General features: G+C 42.3%; 1 protein-coding gene across 4 annotated transcripts in view; it reads left to right on the top strand.

Annotated features, from left to right (window-relative positions):
• NFIA (nuclear factor I A) overlaps positions 1 to 22,306 on the top strand; it is a 400,594-nt gene that overhangs the window by 353,404 nt on the left and 24,884 nt on the right. For 3 of the 4 annotated variants that reach the window (XM_049774402.1, XM_049774401.1, XM_049774400.1), the window contains one exon: positions 2,470 to 2,561. The exons of the other annotated variant lie outside the window; for it this stretch is intronic. In XM_049774402.1, the coding sequence (XP_049630359.1) occupies positions 2,470 to 2,561 (92 nt within the window). The remainder of the gene's footprint in view (positions 1 to 2,469; positions 2,562 to 22,306) is intronic. 4 annotated transcript variants of the gene reach the window in all.

Below are 22,306 nucleotides of genomic sequence, written 5' to 3'. Positions count from 1 at the left end.
AGCATAAATTTGTTCCATTTCATGGCCGGGGTACTCAGAGACTCTCAGTTTTGTAGTCATAATGGTCTATTTTAATGCAAACCTACTCTTGGGATCCCAGTTTTATTTTTCCAACCCTAGAGCAAATTTGAGAATAGTTGTAGTAACCTAAGGGATCCTTCATCTCTGAAAACTGCAGGGTTTGGCTTGTGATTGAAGGAGGGATTTCTACAGTGCTTGCCTCAGTGTGTTCTGAGGGACTAAATTCACTATGTGCCTGCACCTTTCATACAGCAAATATCAGCCAAACTAAAAGAGCCAAGACGTAACACAAGCTTTTGCAGACTGAGCTTGCTGTGAGCGGACAGGACTATTTTTTATATAAGTACACATACATGCACAGGTACACACAGATGCCATGTCCCCTTGGATGAGTCAACATGCTTTTTCTGATGTGAGATGTCTTGGAGTCAACACTATCCCTCAAAACTCCCAGGGCCCTCACCATTCTCAGTGACTTCCTTTTAGCCCCTTAGCATACCCATCATGCCTTTCATTCCTTCCCCCCACTCCAACCACTAACAGGTTGAACAGGTTATTTCATCCACTGGCTTCCTCCTTATCTCCCCCACATCCTCTTTGTGCCCCAAGAGCAGGTAAATACACCAGCAGGTAATTTCAGCCCATCATTTTTAACTTAGACCTTTCTGTCAGGACTCCTTAAAATGCACCAAAATAAAGCAATAGCACAGATCCAGAAGTAAGCCTCGAGCACTGCCAGGTGCAGCCCAAAAATAAAACAAAACAAAACAAAAAGCAGATACCTGAATGATACAATTAATAGAAAATACTGATTTTACCTAACTTTAAAAAAGAATTCTTTGTCCCCCATATCCCTTCGGGAAAGAGCCATGCAGGATGTAGAGGTAGATCTCAAATCTGTTCTTTTTAGTCTGAGCTAAGCTGGGCTGGAGAGATTCAGATTGTTAACAGGCTAGCCCACTGAGATCATCTTATATAAAGTCATTAATGAACAGCTCCATCTAAAACCATTTCTCATGCCAAGAAAGTTGAGTACTGGGAGGCATTGGGGATACTTGTTCATCCTCTGCAGTGCTGGTTTCTCGTAGTCCCACAAGTGACTGCCACAAATCTTTGGGGATGGCAGAGCTCTTACCAAAAATGACCGACACCACTTAAGCCAGATGGCTGCAGTCTTTTCTTTGTTTTGTTTTTGTTTTTAACCCTTAGAAATGTTAACAAAGGAAGTCAGAAATGAGTAGTATTCTGGAACACAGAAAGTCAAAGCGTGAACAAAAAATGTTGTCCCAAAGGCAGATGGAGATCCAGTCACTTGGTATTAGAGCCTTAATTTTCTCTTGTTCGTTTTTTCCTTTTTTTTTGTTTTGTTTTCTGTTATTCTTTTTATATATAACACTTTTCAACTTTCATACTATGTGTCTAAAGTGTGTGCCCCCCATTACAACATCCTTGCCAAATCTAGGTTTATTTAACAAGTGTTTTTAAGGAATTTAAAATTTGTCAATAGGATATAGTCTCTCTAAACAAACAAACAAACAAAAAACTACAGTGCAGAGAGTGTGAATTCATCTTCAGAACCTGTGGCAAAGAAACAAGCAGGATATCAAAAACCAAACATGCCCAATGGACCTATGAGCCAGTCTAGCTCCTAAGCTGCTTAAGTTTTCCTCTTCATCTGCAGGTGTACAACCCAAGGCACTTTCATGTACAGGGAAAGATCAGAAACCCAAGTGGCTTTGTTTACAATGGGGTTCCAGAGTCAATGGAATGACTGTGGGGTTCCACATGACAGTGGGGTTACAGGAGAGGAAGATCACAACTGTGGATAGATGTGCAAAACATCCAAAGATACGAAACACTCAGCTGATCCCCTAAAGACACTGGTTCTAAAGACACTAAAGACAATGGGCCTCTAATAACACTGGGTTTCCATCTCCTTGCTGGAGAACCCCTGAAATAGTTAATATTAAAGGAGCAGATTTTATTTATTTATTTATTTTGCAGCTACATAGTAGTGTCCAAAGCAAGATTGCAAATACGAACTTCTTCCCTGCCCTTTCCAAATAATTCCTTTCTCCCTGTGCTCGGAAAAACTAAGCAAGCTCTTCCCAGAGCTCATATTTAACTCCCCAAATCTGCTCTGCAAATGTCCTGCATGATCTAATTTGGAGGTTGGCGGGGGGGGAAGGAGGGAGAGCTTAGCAGAGCCCCCCATTTGACATGGTTTTACCCCAGCTGTCTTTGCAAGCCAACTCCCACCCCCACACCCCGCCTTCTGACTGTCTAAAATGCCCAGTGCTAGCCCCCAATCCATCCCTCAGCTAGCCGCGATGTTGGTACACTTCCTCCTTAATCAGCTGCGTGGGCTCGGAGACTGTGTGTTTTGGTGTTGTTTGCGTGTGCAATCTCGTGCTGCTTCCTGAACGCATGTGTCCCTTCCCTTCACAGCCTACTCGACACCCAGCACTTCCCCCGCAAACCGATTCGTCAGTGTTGGACCCCGGGATCCAAGCTTTGTAAATATCCCGCAACAGACACAGGTGGGCCGCTCTCAACTTTTCTGTATGTGGTGCCGCTTGTTTTATCCATCAGGTGCCTCCGAATTCGTCTTTCCACGTGACTGCCTGCATCTCCCCGCTGCCCCTTTTTGGTCCCCCTTTCTCCCACCCCCTCCCTTGTCCCCAGCCCTACAGCCACCTGTTTCAGTGCTCTTTGAAAGTCTGGACAACTCTCACCTGCCGGTTTGTGCTTCTAAGGAGGGTGCAGAAGAGGAAAGCATCTCAACAGACCTGCTTGAGCTCCATTCTGTGTGTTTCCTCCTCCAGGAATTCAGGTCGCTCCATCATCTCCATGTGCGAGCAGCTCCCAAGGGTCCCCCACAAGTTGTAAGGGTACCAGTGACATCGAGAGTATATGCTGGGTTTGGGGATCCAAGCACTCTGATGTTTCCTTCTATGTCCCAGGAAGTTGACCAGCTTGCTAAAAGATGCGAAAGGACCATTTTTTGAGCTTTATTAAGAAGTTTTAAGTTGACCAACTTGCTAAAGGAGATGAGAAAGGACCATTTTTGAGTCTTATAAGAAGTTGCTGGTGTTGGTACAGAAAAAGAAGGTGTTGGTCACTGAGGGGTCAAGGGCTAGGGGTGGAGGGAGGGAGTCCCTATGTGTTATGGTGATGTTATGGTTTAAAAGTGGTGGCAGGGATGAGAGTAGAGAAGGACATCGGGAGCTTTTTTTGTTCCATAGATGGTTGTGTTTTGTGGTAGTTTAGACTCAGAAGTAATTTGTTTGGAAGTTTGGCTGTTATTAATTAATGGAAGACTTTGAGTTTAAAGGAAGTCGATGGAGAGATACTTAGAGGTTTCTGAAATGTGATTAGATTCGTGTTTTGAAGGAAACGATCCTGATTTCCTCATTGGGACATGACCCAAGATCATGATCACGGACAGGAAGCAAGTTTTCTCCTAGTGGTCTCTGTAGGCTAATGGGAGAATGAATAATCTCCAGGACTGAGTGTGCCTATGCCAGGCCTCTAATCTCCAGGTACCTAATTTATAGCCTGTTTATCTGTGTAATTCCCCGGCCAGGTGCTTATGAGGACGCTTCCTGGTCCACTCGGGCTCTCTCTCTGTAAAGGAGTTTTATTGCTCTGTCGACAGTGTGGGTTAAACCTCATTGCATCTGAAGGCTTTCTTACACTGAAACAGGGTCACCCAAAGTACAGCTTCAGAGGAGGCAGCTGGGAGGAAAGGGGGGAGCCAGAAAAGGAGGGAGAAGGTTAACTCTTGACTCTCCCATCTCTGCATTTCTTCGAAAACTGCTTGTATCTGACGGTCTGGGATTAACATTTCCTATTCATTACTGCTCATAAAAATTGTTGACATTTATTGCTTATTTTCCCTTACCTTCAAATACCGAACAGGGAGGATTTGAAGTTGAATAATTACCGTGAAGGCATTAAAAGAGAAGAACCTCATTTTCATTCTTGCATTTGGCTCCTATGTTCATGTCCAAAGGGAAGGGGAGAAGTAGGGTCTGTCTCTCTGTTCTTCATGTCCCTCTCAAAGCATTAGTGCTTAGGTGGCTTCATTAAGGACCTCAGAATGCACTTTTGAAATGTCACGTTTGTGCCATACGTTGAACTTTTTTTAAGCATAAGCTGTGATTCACATCACTTGATTTCTACCCTGTGTCTTGTTCGGTTCCTTTCCTGAGCATCAAAGCATGTTCCATTCTAATCTGGCTTTGTTTCCCAGATGCCTCATTTAACCCCAGAAAGTGAGTCTTCATGATATTGACCACAAAAATTCAGTTCTTAAAAATCCAGATTTTCCATGCATCTGGATGAATGATGTCATGTAGTTAGACCCAAATATTGGCATCTGGAACTGAATGTTTTTTATTTCTGTTAAATATTTGGCATCATCAGGACAACAGCTTAAATGCTTCTTATCACAGTGACACCTGCCACATTTGGCGTAAAGAAAGCCATCCCCAATTGTCTCGTGAGAAACTCTGGTAATGGAATTGCCTTTCTTATTAAAATTTTTTTTCTCTTCCAAATGTAAAAATTTTGAACTCTAAATACTTTATTTCTAAGGCATATATAAAATTAAAAAAAAACTATTTTCTGGGAGAAAGTGAACATCCTAGATGTAGATATTAACATTCATAATCTGCTATTTCAATTTTTTTTCATAATCTGCTTTTGAAATTAGCTGCTTTTGGGGGAGCCATTTGTTTTGGAGGAAACGTTTTTTAAATATTTTTGTTTAAGAAACATGATTACAAGCATGTTAGTTGGGTTTCAGTTACGTAAATAAAAGAAAAGGAACACCCCCCTCACCAGTGCAACATTCCCACCACCAATGCCTTCCATTTCCTGGGGGGGGGGGCATTTTTTAAAGAAATTTTTAAAGGAATTTTTAAAGACATCATTTGAATATGAGTAAGTTGTTAGGCAAGCTTATATTTTTTTTGTCTTGATACTTCTGTTAGTAATGCGGGTAACTTGTGCTAAGCAAATTATGGAGAGTTTTCTGGGAAATGAAAGTTTTGTTTTCTACCTTCATAGGAGAAATTTTACAGAGGGATTTGAATAGACTCTTGAACCTTATGAATGCAGAAAAGATCTCCTGCATTAAAAAATACTAAGTGGGCTGCCTTTCTCCCAAAGACTAGTTCCCAGTGGAATGCTAGTTCAATGCCTGAAGCAAATACCTGTAGAAGAATGATTAGATATGGCCTCTGTTTTTCCTAGTAGGTAGAATTTGAATTAATGCATAGGTAAGTTTTAAGTAGGCAGTTTTCAGCTTATCCTAAGGTCTTTCTTTATAAAGAGAGTTCTTTAATTATGTGTTACCTCTATTGAGTATTGTCTGTATACTAAGTATGTTATACCCCTTGTTCAGTTCATTTTTATAACCATACAATGGGATGGATATAATTACCTTCTCTGTATGAATTTGGTACTTGAGACCTAAAGACTAGTTTGACCTTGATTTCTCCAAGTTCATACAATAGGAAGAAGTGGAGCAATAATATGTCACCAATTCTTTTTTCTGACCCCAAGGTCTTTGTACTCTTGTGCTGTACTAGGTACTGAGATTGGGGGTAAGGGGTGGGGTGGGATTGACTTTCTCCACAAGCACTTGCATAGACATTGATGCTAAGTTCATAAGAATATTGATGGCAGATTCCTTGTTCTTTTTTTATTTTAAGAAAATATATCACATTGTTGACATAACTGATCATAATACATTTGTTTCAGGATGACAGAAAGCAAAGTTATTAAGAAATAGAAGGGCCAGAGTAGTGGTGCAAGTGGTAAGGCTTCTACCTTGCTTGCACTAGCCTAGGATGGACCATAGTTTAATCCCCTGGTGTGTCCCATATGGTACCCCAAGCCAGGAGCGATTTCTGAGTGCATAGCCAGGAGTAACCCCAAAGTGTCACTGGGTGTGGCCCAAAAACCAAAAAAAAAAAAAAAAAAAAAAAAAAAAGAAAAAAAGAAAGAGAAAGAGAATAGAAAATTTAAAAAAAAATGGAAAAAAGGGTAGGGAGTTCATTAGCAGTTATATTTGTGAAAATTATTACATCATCAATAACAGATTACTTGATTTTAATCGAGATTTCACTAAAATATAATTATTAGTATTTACCTACAAGAACTGAAAAAAATTTTGAGAAGTTTTGCATATCATGTTATTAGTTATGTTTTTCACAGTAGGCAAAAAATGTAAGAGGCTCTGGTATCCATTGACAGATAAGTATATAAACAGATTATGGTAGGTGCCGGAGTGATAGTACAACCCTGGCACTCCATATGGTTAGCTGAGGCCACCAGGATTCATCTCTGTGCATGTAGAGTTAGGAGTAAGCCTTGAGCACAGCTAAGTATATCCTTCCCCCAAACAAAATATGGTATATATGATATATTGTATACATACAGTTTTAAGGAGCTTGGCACCTATTTTACTTTTAAAAGGAAGGACAGGGGCCAGAGCAATAGTACAACAGGTAGGACATTTGCCTTGCATCCCATATGGTCCCTTAGGACCCCCAGAAATAACTCCTGAGTGCAGAGCCAAGAGTAGCCCCTGAGCACTTCTGGGTGTGGCCAAAGATAAATAAAAAAATAAATGAAATAAGGACATTTTGCACCACAAATAAATCTTAAAGGCATATGCTTTACTATATAAGCCACTCAAAATACTGTGATTCTAAACACAATAAAATTCTTAGGGGTAGTAGATTGGTAGTGTCCAGAGACCTGGATTCAGTGACCAGAAGGGCAGGCGAATGGGTGGGATAATGGATTATTGTTTAATGAGTACATTTTCAGTTCTGCAAGATGAAAGAGTTCTGGAAATAGATGATAATGATGATTGCATAAAAGTGTAATTATGATGAATTCTCCTCAATTGTACCCTTAAAAATGGTTAAGAAGATAACTTTAGGGGCTGGAGTAATGGTGCAGCTGTAGTGCATTTGCCTTGCAAGTGTCTGACCTAGGATAGACCACTGTTCAATTCCCCGATGTGACCCAAAAAACAAAAAAACAAAAAGAAGATAAATTTAACTTTATGTTATTTATATCTCCTCAGAAATTTCAAAATGGCTCTTAGAAGACCATATTCAGTGCCAGGGACCAAATCAGAGTCTGCTACATTCAGGGCAAGCACCTTTCTCTCTGAACTATCTTTCTGACAAACAAGTCTAAATTCTGTTAATAAAAAAATGTCAAGAAAAGTAGAATTTATTCAATGAAATCTGCTCTGATTGTATGCTGACCATTCCAAAAGCACAAATTCTCACACCTGTCACATAGAAGGTCAGTCTCTCTGGGCTGAGTCTCAGTGAAACACAAGACAGTTTAGAACAATGACTTTTCCTCTTCCAGTCATGATTCATGTTCATTGTAGGAACTCTAAATGAGGAAAATAATAAAAATATCTTGTAGTTGTACTATTAACATTTTTGTATAAATCTATCCAGACTCTTTGTTTGCATACAAATACATTGCTAAAAATGAGATCATATTATATACACTACTTGGGAACCTGCTGTTTCTTCCCCTTAACAATATATTATGGCCTTCTTTCCATGTAAATTGGAAAAAATTGAATATTGGCTTTTATTGCACCTATTCATCATCTGTAATGATTGGTAGGGAAAGATAACATGGATAATTGAAAGCCATTTTTCCTCCTCCATCCCCTCCAGTCTGTGTTTTTCTCCAGAGAATTCCTCACATCACGGAGACAGAATTGCCTTGTCTTTAGCCTTGCCTTGAGCTAGTTTTTTCCTACTGCCTTCCAATTGCATTGTCTGTTTCATCCCAATGTTGGCTCATTTGAACATGCCTGCCAACTTATCTGTCCCATTCTTCTGCCTGGCTTGTCTGCTACCATCATGATTTGCTTCTGGTTGTCTTCTTCTACCTCCTCCATTCCCTCCCTCTTCCTCTATTTTATAACTCATTGCTAACATGGTAGGTGGTCTTTAGAACTCCCTTCTGCTCTGAGAAACCATAGACACTTTTGTCCCAGTTCATTTTTCCATGTTGTCTCATGATAATCAATAATAACATATAAAATAGTCCATAGGGTATGAAATAGTCACACCACTTTAGACACTATTAGTGTTCCCCATGTGTTCACTGAATGATATAATAGAGAACATGCTATTGTCTCAAATAGCAAAAAAGCCAATGGCCATTTCAATGGCATCACATAATTTCATCTGATCCCTGGAAATGAGAGCCATTAAGAAGAGGCATTTATTTAGAGGGGGAAAAGTTAATATTTCATCATCAGGTAATAAATAGAAATACCAATTCCTACACAGAAAGACTTGCACAAAGAACTCATTTTTGATTCAGGTTCTAGTTTAATCAGAATGTTCAAATAAAATGCTTAACCTGCAGAACTGGAACGAGAACTAATTCTTTAAAATGAAAAATGAGTGCAAACAATATTAAAAACAGGCATTTCTTCTCTGCCACCCAAATCTATCACTGTTCTGCATCAACAGAATTGTGGTATCTGAAATGCTATTTAAAACTAAATTACCATTTGGGTTATTAGAAGAATCGCTTGCCATGGCAGGGGCCTGATTTGTTGACAAAAAGGCACAGGTGCTATACCCTTTGCTTAATAAATCATTGAACTGCCTGACTTGCAGGCCATGGGACTGCCTTTGCCTCATAAAATTTACAGATGTAGGCACAAGCTCCCACACTTTCATGTGCCAGGAACCAGCTGATCTGGAGAGGTTCTCGTGTAAGTTACATGATGAGCAGGGGGCACCCATTCTCTGCCTTTGGCGGGGTGCACAGAAACGTAAGGAATGTTTCCATCCCTGTCTTAACTATACCTCCAGCCACTATGAGCAGTGGGCAGCCATCTTAACTTCCTCTCTGTGTGCCTTATTCATTCATTACTCAATTTCCAGTGGCTCTAGAAGGCAGGAAAGAACGTTGTAAGGTTCTCTCATGCTGTTCAAAGTATGACCAAAGAAATTGAGATAAGCATTGATACTCAAGGGTCAAAGCCATAGGATAGTAGGTAAGACATTTGCCTTGCATGCAGCCAGTCTGGTTATGATCCCTCCCCCAGTACCACAATACAGATCCTCAAATCTCACCAGGAAAAATACATAGGTGTAGAACCAGAAGTAAGCCCTGAGATCAGTGAATTATGATTCAAAATTGGAAAGAAAATAAATGATCTTTAGTAGGAAGGGCATAGGATGGGGTTAGGGGAAATGTAGCAAAAGGGGTGCTTCTATTTCTTCTCTTAGTAATATAGATATGATGATAACACACTGAATGGTGTTTGTTTCTATAAAGTGAGGCATTGTGCCAAATATTTTGGAAGATTGCTACTCTACATCCTAGCCTGCAGATTGTTCCATTACATATCGGCCCAAAAACCTGATTAAAAGGGCAACTCTGTTCTGCCCCTAAAACTCTCCTCCTCTTGTGCTAAATTGTCTCCTGTGAGAGAAAAGACTCATAGGGGGATCAGAATATTTATTCCTGGAGCCAAGCCTCACAGCCAGTGGTGCCTACCCAGCATCCCCCAAATCTACAGAGTGGGTTGGAGACTGGTCATTTCTGCTCTTCTGTTCTCAGTGCCAGCTGGCACTGGAGGTGTCACAGAATGAGCAGCACTTCCTGGGGACGAGTCACTCATGCATTTTCCTTCCCCCACTCCCGACTCTCATGGGTAGGCGCAAAGGCTCCCAACGCTCTTCTCCCACAGCCACCTGTAAGTTCTCCACACTTTCTCTGCACATACACTTGGTGGCTGACTCATTGACAGGCTCCGAGACACACTTAAAATAGGCATCTCAGTAAACAGAACCTTTGTCTTTCACGTTTCAGTTGGCAGCACATTTGCGACTTGTCCATGGGCTCAGAGAGAGAGAGAGAGAGAGAGAGAGAGAGAGAGAGAGAGAGAGAGAGAGAGAGCTTGAGGCACCAGGCTCTTCCTTAGTACTAACTGATGGTGTTTAGACTTGGATACCCCTCACAACTTTACCCTTGGCTTGGGTTGGATTGGGCTTTTGTAGCCTTCAACATAAATAGACAATGAATTTGGGATTGGATCTGCTTCTGCCTTGTGCCGAAAGCTTCCATGATGTTCCTCAGTTGACACAGGTTGGTGATGGTGGAAAGACTTCATGTGGCACAAGTCAAGTGTTTCCTCCCTTGCTTCCTTCCTATCGTGTTCAAGCAAGATCCATGGCAGCAGAGAAGGAGGAGAAGGTGGTTCCTCCTCAAGACTTGTTGGGTCATGGGTGGAGAGAGGAGGAACGAAAACTCTGGAACCAGTGGGTGAGCTCGTGGCATTGCAGGGAAAGAGGGTCAATGTGAAGAGAGGGGACAGTTGGGGAGAAAGAGGATATAAGCTGGTACAGAATGGAGTGGCCTTTGATTGGGCTCTGATGAAGTCAGACATCCATGCATGAAGTCTGGCATGCCCTGTCAGCTGCAGAGCTGCCTACACTGGGTCTTGTGAATGAATGTTTTTGAGCTCTGGAACTTGTAGCAAGCTAAGGGGTGTGTGCAATTGGTTCTTAGCAGTGGGTTGCTTGGCAGGAAATGGAAAAAAGACACTAATGGATTTAAGATTAGTGCCATTTGCTAACTGCGTGTGTAGATCTGATATTGAGGTGTTGTTTTTTTCATATTTGATAAGGGGTTTGCCTTCCAAGTGTTGGCTAAGAAGCTAAGGGCTAAGAAGCTAAGGGCCCCTAAGGGTCAATGGGAAGGTCTGGGGATTGTGTTTGGTTCCAGCCCCATGGTGCCCAGGCAGTGGTGCTCAGGGTCCTCAGTGCTCAGAGGACAGGACCAGTAACATCTCCCAACCCCTGGAGATGTTATTTTTCAGCTCCTCATCTACAAAGTGATGGCAATAAGAGCCTCTACCTTCTAGATGGAAACCTGACTAAGAGTGTCTAAAAGCAGCCAAGTTGTGTGATTTTTTTTCCACTTCACAAGAAATCTTTCTGACAACAGGTGCTGGCATTTCCCAGCTGCTCTGTGCTGTCATCCTGCACAGATTGTCTTCTTTCCATCCACAGCTTAGTGCTTCTGATTGCTAGATGGCTGCTGCCACCCCAGACATATCATACCCCCATTATTCCTCCTGTGTCAGGGGGAAAAATTTCTATCATGCTCCTTCCCCGCTACTTGTTAACAAATGGCATTTTAGGTCTCAAGGACTCAAACTGGGTCATATTCATATTTTGGGGGGCAAAGGATTCTGGGAAAGCCAGCACAGGATTATCTTGATTGACTTAACACATGATTCATTACCCAGGACTGTCCTTCCTACACAAAAACTGCCTCAAAAAGCAAGAGGCAATAAACAGTGGGTAGATTGGTAACTTCTCTGCCAGTGTCCTTTTGCTTGTGGTCTTGCCTCTCTGTGGGTGTTTGGGGAGAGGCAGCGGGGCATGCACACACCACTGTGTACATGTGTAGATGTGCATGTAGTGAATGTGTGGAGGTGTCTGTGTATTGTCAATGTGTGGGAAAGATGGACATGATCTCCTCATTTCAGCCCTTTGAGTTCAGCCTTTGGGCAGAGTTCCTGGAGTTTTGTCCTCCCTGCTCTCATGGTCAGAGTTAGAGTTCCGAAGGGCCTTGCAGGAGGCAAAAGCCTTTGCCATGCTGGGAGCTCTGTGCAGTGCCCTCTGCGTGCCCCCACCCACGAGTGCTTATCAGACAGTCAGCAAAGTGGGGTCTGGGTTTCTCTTTTATGGCTTGGAACCAGCTGCTTCCTTTGCAAAAGAAAAGAGCCTGGTTTTGCTGAGCTTGAATCAACAGAGTTCAGAGAACAGGAAAATGAGTTGATTGGCCCTGCTCTATGAGCTTGGAGAAGGCAGGACAGGTGGTGCTCCCACTTTCCGCCTAGTCCCCCCCCCCCCCATGTGTGAAAAGCCCCAGCTCCACGACTTGGCATGACCGAGCATTTCTGCACTCTAAATAAGGAGTACCGAGGGGGGCAGCGTTGTGGGGCCTCCTTCCAAACACCGGCTTTCTCAGGCCTTCTAATGAGTCTCAGACCTTAAACGTTCCACTGAAAACTTCAAGGCCAAGTCTATTGTCTCCAGTGAGACTCGGTGGAGATCTCACGAGAGCTCTCAAAAGAGTCTTCCGGTCCACTTTCCCACACCCACTTGTTTACCTTCCTGTTTGTTTACTGAGCATGGAGGGAACATTCTATCAGTGGCCTCTTTTTCTTGGGGGTGAGGGATAGTGGCAGGGAGATGGGGTGGCCAGGAAATTTCAGTGAAGCCTATTCATTGAGTTACATTCCACAGGACCTCACGCACGCCTCCCCCCAAATATTTGCATGAGAATTTTTCTTTAGGCTTCACATTGCTTTTTTAACAGCCGAGATGAAATAACTTAGCACTTCTAATTGGCTTTTCACTTTCCAAATGCTTTACACATTAACTAATGAATCACATGAGCTGGTGATAAGCTGGAGGCCTCTGTTGGAGCTGGGACACTGGGTTAGGACAGGCTGTCCCAACCCTGTGTTCCTGGTCTTCACTGCCTCCCCTCCCCAGTGTCTGAACATGTTGGAATAATGGAGCAACAACCAAGGCACAAAGTCCTCTTCCACTCAGGATGGTCTCAGACCCCCACAGCGCTGCCTCCTGATGTGGAAATTGCCCTCTGCTGCCTCCACACACTGGATATGCCAGTTTTCTCTTGTGGTCTGGGGTTGTGGAGGGAAAAGGAAGGTCAACCCACAGGAAAACCAGCTTCTGAATCTTCTCAAACTCAGCCTTCTCTCCAAGGGGTATTGAGGGACAAAAAGACAATACAATGCAAAGGTCTATAAATGGGCACTGATCATCTCAGGGGTATAGTCCATCTTGGTAGGAACATTAGACTCAGCGTCAAATTTCCACCTCCTCAAAATTGCTGATCACCCCCACTTATCAGCTACATGATTGACCTTAGAGGGAGAAAAAAAGGTTCCCTGAACAACTGTGGTATTCCTGGCCCCTCACTGGCTTGAAGGAGACTCTCTTTAGAATCCAATTCCTGGATAAACTGCATATGGACACCCAGAGAAAGAGATCAGCAAATATAGAAAGTGATAGGTGACAGATCCGTGTGTCACCTATAGATAGGACAGAATCCTTCACTCCAGGGAGAAGCAGAGAAATAATGGAAAATGTTCTAAAGGAGAGGGGACAATAATTGCTTTTTTAGGAAGCAGGCTCAGAGGGCAGCACATGCCCTGGCAGACAAGGGCCTGGGAAGCACAGGAACAGTGGGGTTGTTGGAAAAGAACTTTCCTTGGTGCCTCTATTACAAATAGCATAGAGGTGTTGATAAATTTAGCTGGGAGGTGAGGGCCTAGCTAAGGGTCTCAAAATTCCTTTACACACTGATAAAGCACCTGAATTTTAATTGGTGGAGTAGGAAGTAGGTAAAGGGCCCATGAAGTTTCTATCTCTGAAAAAACCTAACCTAGATTGGTTTTCTGCTGATAGCATACAGAAAATGACAGACGGGAATAAAATGAAGCCCTCTGGTAGGGGGCAAGGGGAGCCCCACTATTTGCAGGTGATAATGAAGTGGAGAAAAACATCATCATGAGACAGGTGGACATGATTATGACTTATTCAGTTCACAAATACTTTGGGCTCTACACCCCCACGCCATTGCACCCTAAAGTCATAAATCATGTGTTGAAAGTCTTGTTCCCTCTCCATGTTGGTATTTAGAAGAAGGGGCCTTGATGGATGATTGGATTTGGTTGAGAGCAGAGCCTCATTAGCCATTGAGGGTTCTTTGTGCTAAGAGACCCCAGAGTTTGCTTTCTTACTCCTTAATATAGGTGGCTGCCCACGGTCAGGTCTACGGGTTTCAGTCACACTGGCTACCTTGTACTTCATTTTCTGGATTCAGAACTGAGAGAAAACAAAGTTCTGTTGCTGATGTTGGTAGTTACCAAGGTCATATGCACATGGGACCCACTGTAGTTGACTTAAAGTAACACAGCCTATATCATTGTCTGATGTCATTTTTCAGGCTTATAGACAGCCTCCATTGTGTTATTTAGGAACAGTAGCTAGATGTTGGGAATTTACAAAGCTTCAGAAGGAAAATTCAAGAATCCTGGGTGAAGCCATACAGTTTAGGCATTTTGTTATGGCAGCCCAAGCAAATGCAAGCAATGACCCTGTGGCAAACGTTAGCCTTTTTGACCTTTTAAGGTCACATTTATAATGCTAGAGGAGCATTTCCATTGAGTTGTAGTTATGGTTAGAATGTAGTTATGGTTGTGTTTTATGGTTAGAATGGAAAGCCCTAAAGGAAAAGTGATATTCCAGTGATAACACAACAGGTAGGTAGTACATATGCCTTTGTCTTGTATGTGGCCAACCTAGGTTCAATCCCCAGCATCCCAGGTGGTCCCCAGAGCTGCCAAGAAAGACCCGTAAGTACAAAACCATGAGGTAAAACCTGAACACTGCTAGGTATGACAAAATTTAAAAAAAAAGAAAGAAGTAAAAGGAATGAACCCCTATATCTCTCCCTCAGGATCCTGGAAGCTGAAGAGGTTAAAGGTCACTACTTTTCATCCCTTAGAATCAAACCCATGCATCAATGGAAAGACAAGATAGATACAGTTCTTTCTGGGAAAAGGGACATGTGTTTGCTGGTTGATGCAGACTGTTCACAGAGCAAGGACCCCAGAGATAATTTGCTATTTCCCTTTATGTCGAGTGTCCTTCCACCCTTCCCCCAGTCCTCTCACTTCCGCTTTTCATAAGTTTTCCCATTAATTCTCTCATTAGCTGGTAGAATGATATTTATTTATTAAGAATATACTTAGCATACTCCCAAGGAGCAAGTTAAAGCTCCACTAACAGCTGCAGTTTCTTCTGGTCCTGAGGAGAAATACACCGTGGAATGCAAATGGAGAGTTTCTATGTATGTTATAATTCCATATTAAAAACTATTAAGCTTTATGCTGAATGAGGGAGAGAAGAAAAAAAAAAACTCCCAGTGCAAGAATAAGTTATGAACCTGGGAGCACAGTTCCTTGAATGTTTATTTTGTCAGATACACAGCTGACATGATTAGTTCTAATGGGGTGGTGATCCTCATTGAATTGCAGATTGGCTCCAGTGACTGAAATTCCGCAGGGACTTAAATAAGTGGTGCCGGCCCTATTACTTAGGCTGCATCTTTTAACTGTGTGGTAGGCCTTTTCCACTATGCCTGCCCATCAGACACCTCAGATATTTCCACACAGCACAGGCAAGCACACATTCACACCCAGAGCCATACACTCATGCAACACACTCTGCAGGTGTGCCACATGTACTGCAAGAGGGCCATTGTGCACAGGTATGAAGTGTCCTCAGTCACACACTGTATAAGCACACACTGTATAACCATGCACATGTGATCCCCAAGAATAGGCTTTCTCTTATATGATAGCACAGTTGTGTTTCATGTGTATATGATATGTGTTATTTCATACGCACAACACAGGTGTTTTCATGTGTACCAGCATAGGTGCATTCTCATGTTGACATGACATAGATATCCTGTCAGGTGTCCAAGACACATATTCTCTCATGTGCGCACAACACTAGTGTGTTTTTATGTTTACACAGCATTGTGTTCTCATAAAAGTTTACATGGCATATATTGTTATGTGTATATGACGCATGTTCTCTCATGTACACACAGCACATGGATGCTTTCATGTGTAATAGAACAGGCATGCTCATGTGTGCATGGCCTGTGTTCTCTTGTGTACATGCAATGCATGTGCACTTTCATTTATACACAGTATATATGTGCTTTTGTGTACATACACAGGTGTGCTCTTGTGTATATATGGCAGACATACTTTCACATGTATTGATGCAGGTGTGTTCATGTGTGCATGACACTGATAGGCTTTCATATGTATACAGCACATGTGTGGTGTTCATGGCGCAGGTGGTCCTCATGTGTACATGGCAACATATACTTTGATATGTGCATGGCATGTTCTCATGTATACATGGAACATGTGTGTTTTGCGGGCACACAACACAAATGAGCTTTTCTGTGCACACAGCACAGGTGGCTTATCATGTTTACATAGCACAGGTTCTATGTAACAGGTTCTCTTTGCATAGCATAGGGCTGTTTCATGTACATAAGAACGCGCTATCATGTATATATGACACAGAGGTTCTTTCATTGCACAGGACAGGTGTGTTCTCATGCAAACACAGCAACATGTGCTCTCACATGTACATAGCACACAGTTGCTCCCATGAGCACATGGCACAGATGTACATTCACATGTAGAGCAAGTTTGCACACACACAAGCCCCCACATCGATATCTCTTCCAGGAACCCTACATAGGACACTCATTACCCACTTGGAGCCATGCTGGCTTGACTTTGCTGACTTGGCCCCTTTGCCTGCTGTTGCCTCACCTGCGCCCCCAGCCCTGTAATCTCTGCTGCAGATCATGGTGCATCCAATCAGTCCACTTTGCTGCTGAATCGGGGCCCAGATCAATGTATTGACTGTCAGTGTGGCGGCTCGTCATTGTTACGGGAGAAGAATGGAAAGTGAAAATGCGTCCACATGAAAAATAAAAATGACAACTGTTCTTTCCTGCCCCCCTCCTTTTAGGGCTCATAGATCTTTATGTGTGTACATAGCAGAGAGCACTTTACTTAAGTTAATCAGCTCCTACATGATTAATTGTGACAGGGTGCTACAGACAAAGAGTGGTAGGGGAAGCATTGATCTCATTCCGATGGTGTGGCCCTGCTCTGGTTTTGCTGTTCCTTCCATCCTCTCTCAGCTTTGGTGTTCTATCACATCACATTTCCCTGATTGACAACCCTGAATGCCTCCCATCAATACGATTGATTTTGTGGAAAAGGACCAGGCACTTTTTTTTTTAGCCTGAGCTAGATACATTACAGTGATGGCAAAGAGAAAACTTCAGAGATCTTCTTTATTTAAAAACTCTGATTGGAAACCAAGGTACAATTGTCAATCCAAGCACTAGCCTCACTGTAGCTACCGAGAGAAACTTACTACAGGTGCAAAATAGAAGTAGGAAAAGCCCACGAGGAACCTGAGAAAGGTAATCGCGGTGTTTAAAAGGCCATCAGCTCCTTTTTCTCGTGTGTGGGAAATTTTTGGTGATGTGCACATCTTTGAAAGACATTTCATTAAAGTTCAACTTTCATGGCTTCTACCTGTAGACCCCAACATAAATCCTGTTGTGAATGGACCAAAGTGAGTAGGTGTCATTTGTGACCTGGAACTAAAAGGTCAACCATTGGATTTATAGCTTTTTTAGTGAAAAGCACATAAAGATTCCTGCCAACTGGAGTCAATCCATATTTTAATGTTTCCTAGTTAAGATTATAAAATCAAGGGATTAGGATCCTGCTGTTCAGTGAAGGTCAAAATTAAATGTGATGGGCTAAGTATCATCCCCATGGGGCAGAAGTTAATATTTCAAAACCCATTTCCACCACTGGCAGTCTTGAAATGAATTGTCCGTGGTCATTAACGAAGGTAAGGGAAATCCTACTATCATTACTAAATTTAATGATGATTACTACGCTAATCAGCTCTATTGTTCAATTACTCTGCTGATCTCCTGCAATGTCCCCAAACAGTGATAGTGGATTGATTGCCATCAAAGAATTCTCAGGCACAAGTGCAAGGAGTCGAGATAGAGGATTGTGGATTATATCTCCTTGTAGGTCAGGGATTCTGTTGATGTACAGATCTGAGTCCTAACATAGAGCTTCTTGTCACATAGAGCGTAATCTAATACCAAACATCTGTGACACTATATGTCTTACATATATATCGATATACTTCTACTATACCCTTTGTGGCATTGCCTACTTCTGGTTACATAATAATCCTCCAGAAAAGTTGTCTTAAATAACAAAAACGAGGACATGCTTTGATTGTTTTTGGTTAGCTTTACAGTTTTGTTTTTTTGTGTTTTGTTTTTTTTGGGGGGGGAGGTTGGGTCACACCTGGCAGCACTCAGGGGTTACTCCTGGCTCTATGCTCAGAAATCGCCCCTGGCAGGCACGGGGGACCATATGGGATGCAGGGATTTGAACCACCGTCCTTCTGCATGAAAGGCAAACGCCTTACCTCCATGCTATCTCTCCGCCCCCAGCTTTACAGTTTTGTGACCTCCTCTTCCCCCCACAACTTTTTAGGAGAAAAACTCCATGATGTTAAGTTGTTTTCCTTCTCAAATTTGTGGAGTATTGGAATATTTTTACCTCCTTATATTTTGTTTGAGGCCTCCCAGCCAGTGGTGCTCAGGAGTGACCCCTGGAGGTGCAGGGGGGAAGTGTCATTTCAGCATCAGCTACTTGCAAGAAAAGTGCCTTTCTATCTCTAGTGTGATACCATCTCCAGCCCCTTCCTTGGACTTTTATGAAGAAAGGAGAAAGGCTAGTTACATTCCTCACAAAATGACTTTAAACCATAGATCCCACACAGTTTTCAAATACTTTTTTAGATGTCAGTATTTTTTGAAATTCTAGAAATACTGACTGTATAGAAGTTGATTTCTGTAAAGATGATCTACTCCAGACCCTAAAATGCATTTTGGAAATAAAATATAAATCCTTCTAATAAAGTGGCTCTTCCCGGGAAGAAGGTTAAGACTTAGGAAGATGAAACAATACTGGAGGGGAGTCAGAGGTAGAGCAGGACTGAGAGGCAGGGGTGTAGCCCTGTGTGGCTTAGGAACTGGGTACATGAACCCTAGTCACAAAGCTGAGGGATAGCTATCAGAGACTTGCTACTGACCCAAGTGCATTGAATCCTATGGGTTTAAAGCACATAACTCAGTGTGATTCACCCTGCAGAATTTCTCCATGTACTGTTCTGTTTGAGTGAGGGGGGGCTTGCATGCAAAGACGTTATGTGTTAGGATGTTGTGTGTAGGTGGAGCTGGGTGAATATTAACCCTGTGCTTCGATCTGTGTTCGATCAGCTTTTCATGGCTGATTTATCAAACCTCCGCCCTTCCCCTGTGTAGACCAAGGTTAAAATTCCCATCCATGTTCAAAGGCAAACACTTGAAAGTGCTGCTCCAGGAGGCAGGGAGTGGGGAGGACCTTTGATTTAAAGTTCAACATTTACATTTGTAATTTTGACTAATTTCTGTGCACGCATTAATTAAACTGAAATTGTTTAATTAGAATAGAACTAAAATTGATCATTAGGATTAATTTAACCTGATAGGCTTTGTGTGTCTTTCTAGACAAATATTATGAAATATGGTGGTAATGAAGCAGCGAGAGGTATAATTTCACATCTTCTAATGATTTTTAATTTCTGCCCTGTGTTCTCACTGGTGTCTGGAGCGTTACTGTCTCATCTTTACTGGGGAGGTAGCATAGCACCATGCTGGAGTTCACCATTAGCCTCTTCCCAGATGGATGTTTTTCTTGTCAATGCTTGAGCATGGGCCTCATTTTGTCCACATACTCTCCCAATAGCATCATTCTTACCCTACCCCTACCTTCACCGTCAGGGAGGAAGGCTGTTGGCTTGAATCTCCATCAGTTTCTTGGCCAACCCAACTTTTACCAACCCATAACTGCTGAGGGAAACTTCTGAGTTTCGTCAGTGGTCCTCAGTCTTAGAAGAGAGTCACCTATGCTCCTCTGAGGCCAGCACTGTCAAGCCTTCAATCTCTTCCTAACTGCTGAGTTTGTCAGGGAACTAGATACATAATGAACCTCCCCTGGCCCCTACAACACTAGCTCTGAGAAGCTGGAAGTGAGAGTGAGAGAGGGAGAGAGAAAGGGTAGGAGGGAAAGAGGGAGGAGGGAGAGAAAGAAAGGGAGGGGAGAGAGAAGTGAAAGGGAGGAAGAGGGAGAGAAAGAAATGGGAGAGAGAAGTGAGAGGGAGGGAGGAAGGGAGGGAGAGTGAGAGGGAGAGAAAGGAAGTGGAGGGAGAGAGAAAAACCCTGTAAGCTGCTTGGGACATCTTAGACCTTCCAAATAGATCACTGCTGAGTTTATCTGGGATACCCTGGTCCAGTGGTCGGCAACCGTTTTTTTTTTTTTTTCAACTGAGCCAAATCTCACCAAAACCACGATTGAAATTTATTTTGAGAGCCACACAGGGCGCGCACTGACAGAGGCCAGGAGCAGAGTCCTGACTCCTGGAGCGGCCACCCGGCACATAGAAGAGTTTAATTTTTGATAAAGGAGCAAGAAATCCTAAATGGAGCAAAGAAAGACTCTTCAACAAGTGGTGTTGGCACAACTGGCTAGCCACTTGCAAAAAAATTGAACTTAGAGCCCCAGCTAATATCATGTACGAAGGTTAAATCCAAATGGATGAAAGACCTCGATATCAGACCCGAAACCATAAGATATATAGAACAACACATAGGTAAAACACTCCAGGACATTGAGACTAATGGCATCTTCAAAGAGGAAACTGCACTCTCCAAGCAAGTGAAAGCAGAGATTAACAGATGGGAATATATTAAACTGAGAAGCTTCTGCACCTCAAAAGAAATAGCGCCCAGAATACAAGAGCCCCTCACTGAGTGGGAGAAATTATTCACCCAGTACCCATCAGACAAGGGGCTAATCTCCAAAATATACAAGGCACTGACAGAAATTTACAAGAAAAAAAAACATCTAAACCCATCAAAAAACGGGGAGAAGAAATGAACAGACACTTTGACAAAGAAGAAATACAAATGGCCAAAAGACACATGAAAAAATGCTCCACATCACTAATCATCAGGGAGATGCAAATCAAAACAATGATGAGGTACCACCTCATACCCAGAGACTGGCACACATCACAAAGAATGAGAACAAGCAGTGTTGGTGGGGATGTGGAGAGAAAGGAACTCTTATTCACTGCTGGTGGGAATGCCATCTAGTTCAACCTTTATGGAAAGCAATATGGATATTCCTCCAAAAACTAGAAATTGAGCTCCCATACGACCCAGCTATGCCACTCCTAGGAATATACCCTAGGAACATAAAAATACAATACAAAATCCCTTCCTTGCACCTATATTCCTTTCAGCACTATTTACTATAGCAAGACTCTAGAAACAGCCAAGATAGTCTACAACAGATGAATGACTAAAGAAACTGTGGTACATATACACAATGGAATATTATGCAGCTGTCAAGAGAGATGAAGTCATGAGATTTTCCTATACATGGATGTACATGGAATCTATTATGCTGAGTGAAATAAGTCAGAGAGAGAGAAAGACGCAGAATGGTCTCACTCATCTATGGGTTTTAAGAAAAATGAAAGACATTCTTGCAATAATAACTTTCAGACACAAAAGAGAAAAGAACTGGAAGTTACAGCTCACCTCATGAAGCTCACCACAAACAGGAATGAGTTTAGTTAGAGAAATAACTACGTTTTGAACTATCCTAATAACGAGAATGTATGAGGGAAATAGAAAGCCTGTCTAGAGTACAGGTGGGGGTTGTGTGGGGAGGAGGGAGATTTGGGACATTGGTGGTGGGAATGTTGGTGATGGGTGTTGTTAAAAAGGAAAAAAACGTGTAAAGAGCCACATGTGGCTCGTGAGCCACAGGTTGCCGACCACTGCCTTGGCCCATACAACGCTAACTCTGAGGACTTGGAAGTAAGAGAGAGAGAGAGAGAGAGAGTATATACTTATATATATATATATATATATATATATATATACTTATCTTTTTATCTTCGACTTTCCATGTAGATCACCATAAATCAAGGGGTCATATTCCTATATTTGGGATCTCTGTGTGTTCAAGAAAACTGGACAAGGATAGATTCTCATTTTACCATAAAATTCAGGGTAAATTATTCACATTAAATGTTCATTTGCCTACTCACACATCAATAATGTGAACTTTTCAACTGAGCAGCTGCCCACTATCAAATTTATTTTTTTTCAAACTAGTAAAGATCTAGCTACATGGATAAATTGAATGCTCAGAATAACCTGCAAACATTTTTTAATCTCAAAATGCTAGTTTCTAGGGCCAGAGCTGCCTTGCATATAGCTAACCCAAGTTCAATCCCTAGCACCCCATATGGTTCCTTGAGTTCCACCAGGAGTGAGCTCTGAGCACAGAGCCAGGAATAAGCCCCAAGTAACACTGGTTGTGGCCTAAAACAAGCCAAAACTTTTGGCTTTTTGTCAGAGTTGCTTTAAGAATAATAAAAAAAAAAAAAATAGTGTCAACACT

This window comes from Suncus etruscus, chromosome 6 (assembly GCF_024139225.1).
Source record: "Suncus etruscus isolate mSunEtr1 chromosome 6, mSunEtr1.pri.cur, whole genome shotgun sequence".
In the NCBI taxonomy this organism is placed as follows: domain Eukaryota; kingdom Metazoa; phylum Chordata; class Mammalia; order Eulipotyphla; family Soricidae; genus Suncus; species Suncus etruscus.
This window is presented reverse-complemented; position numbering and strand designations above follow the sequence as displayed.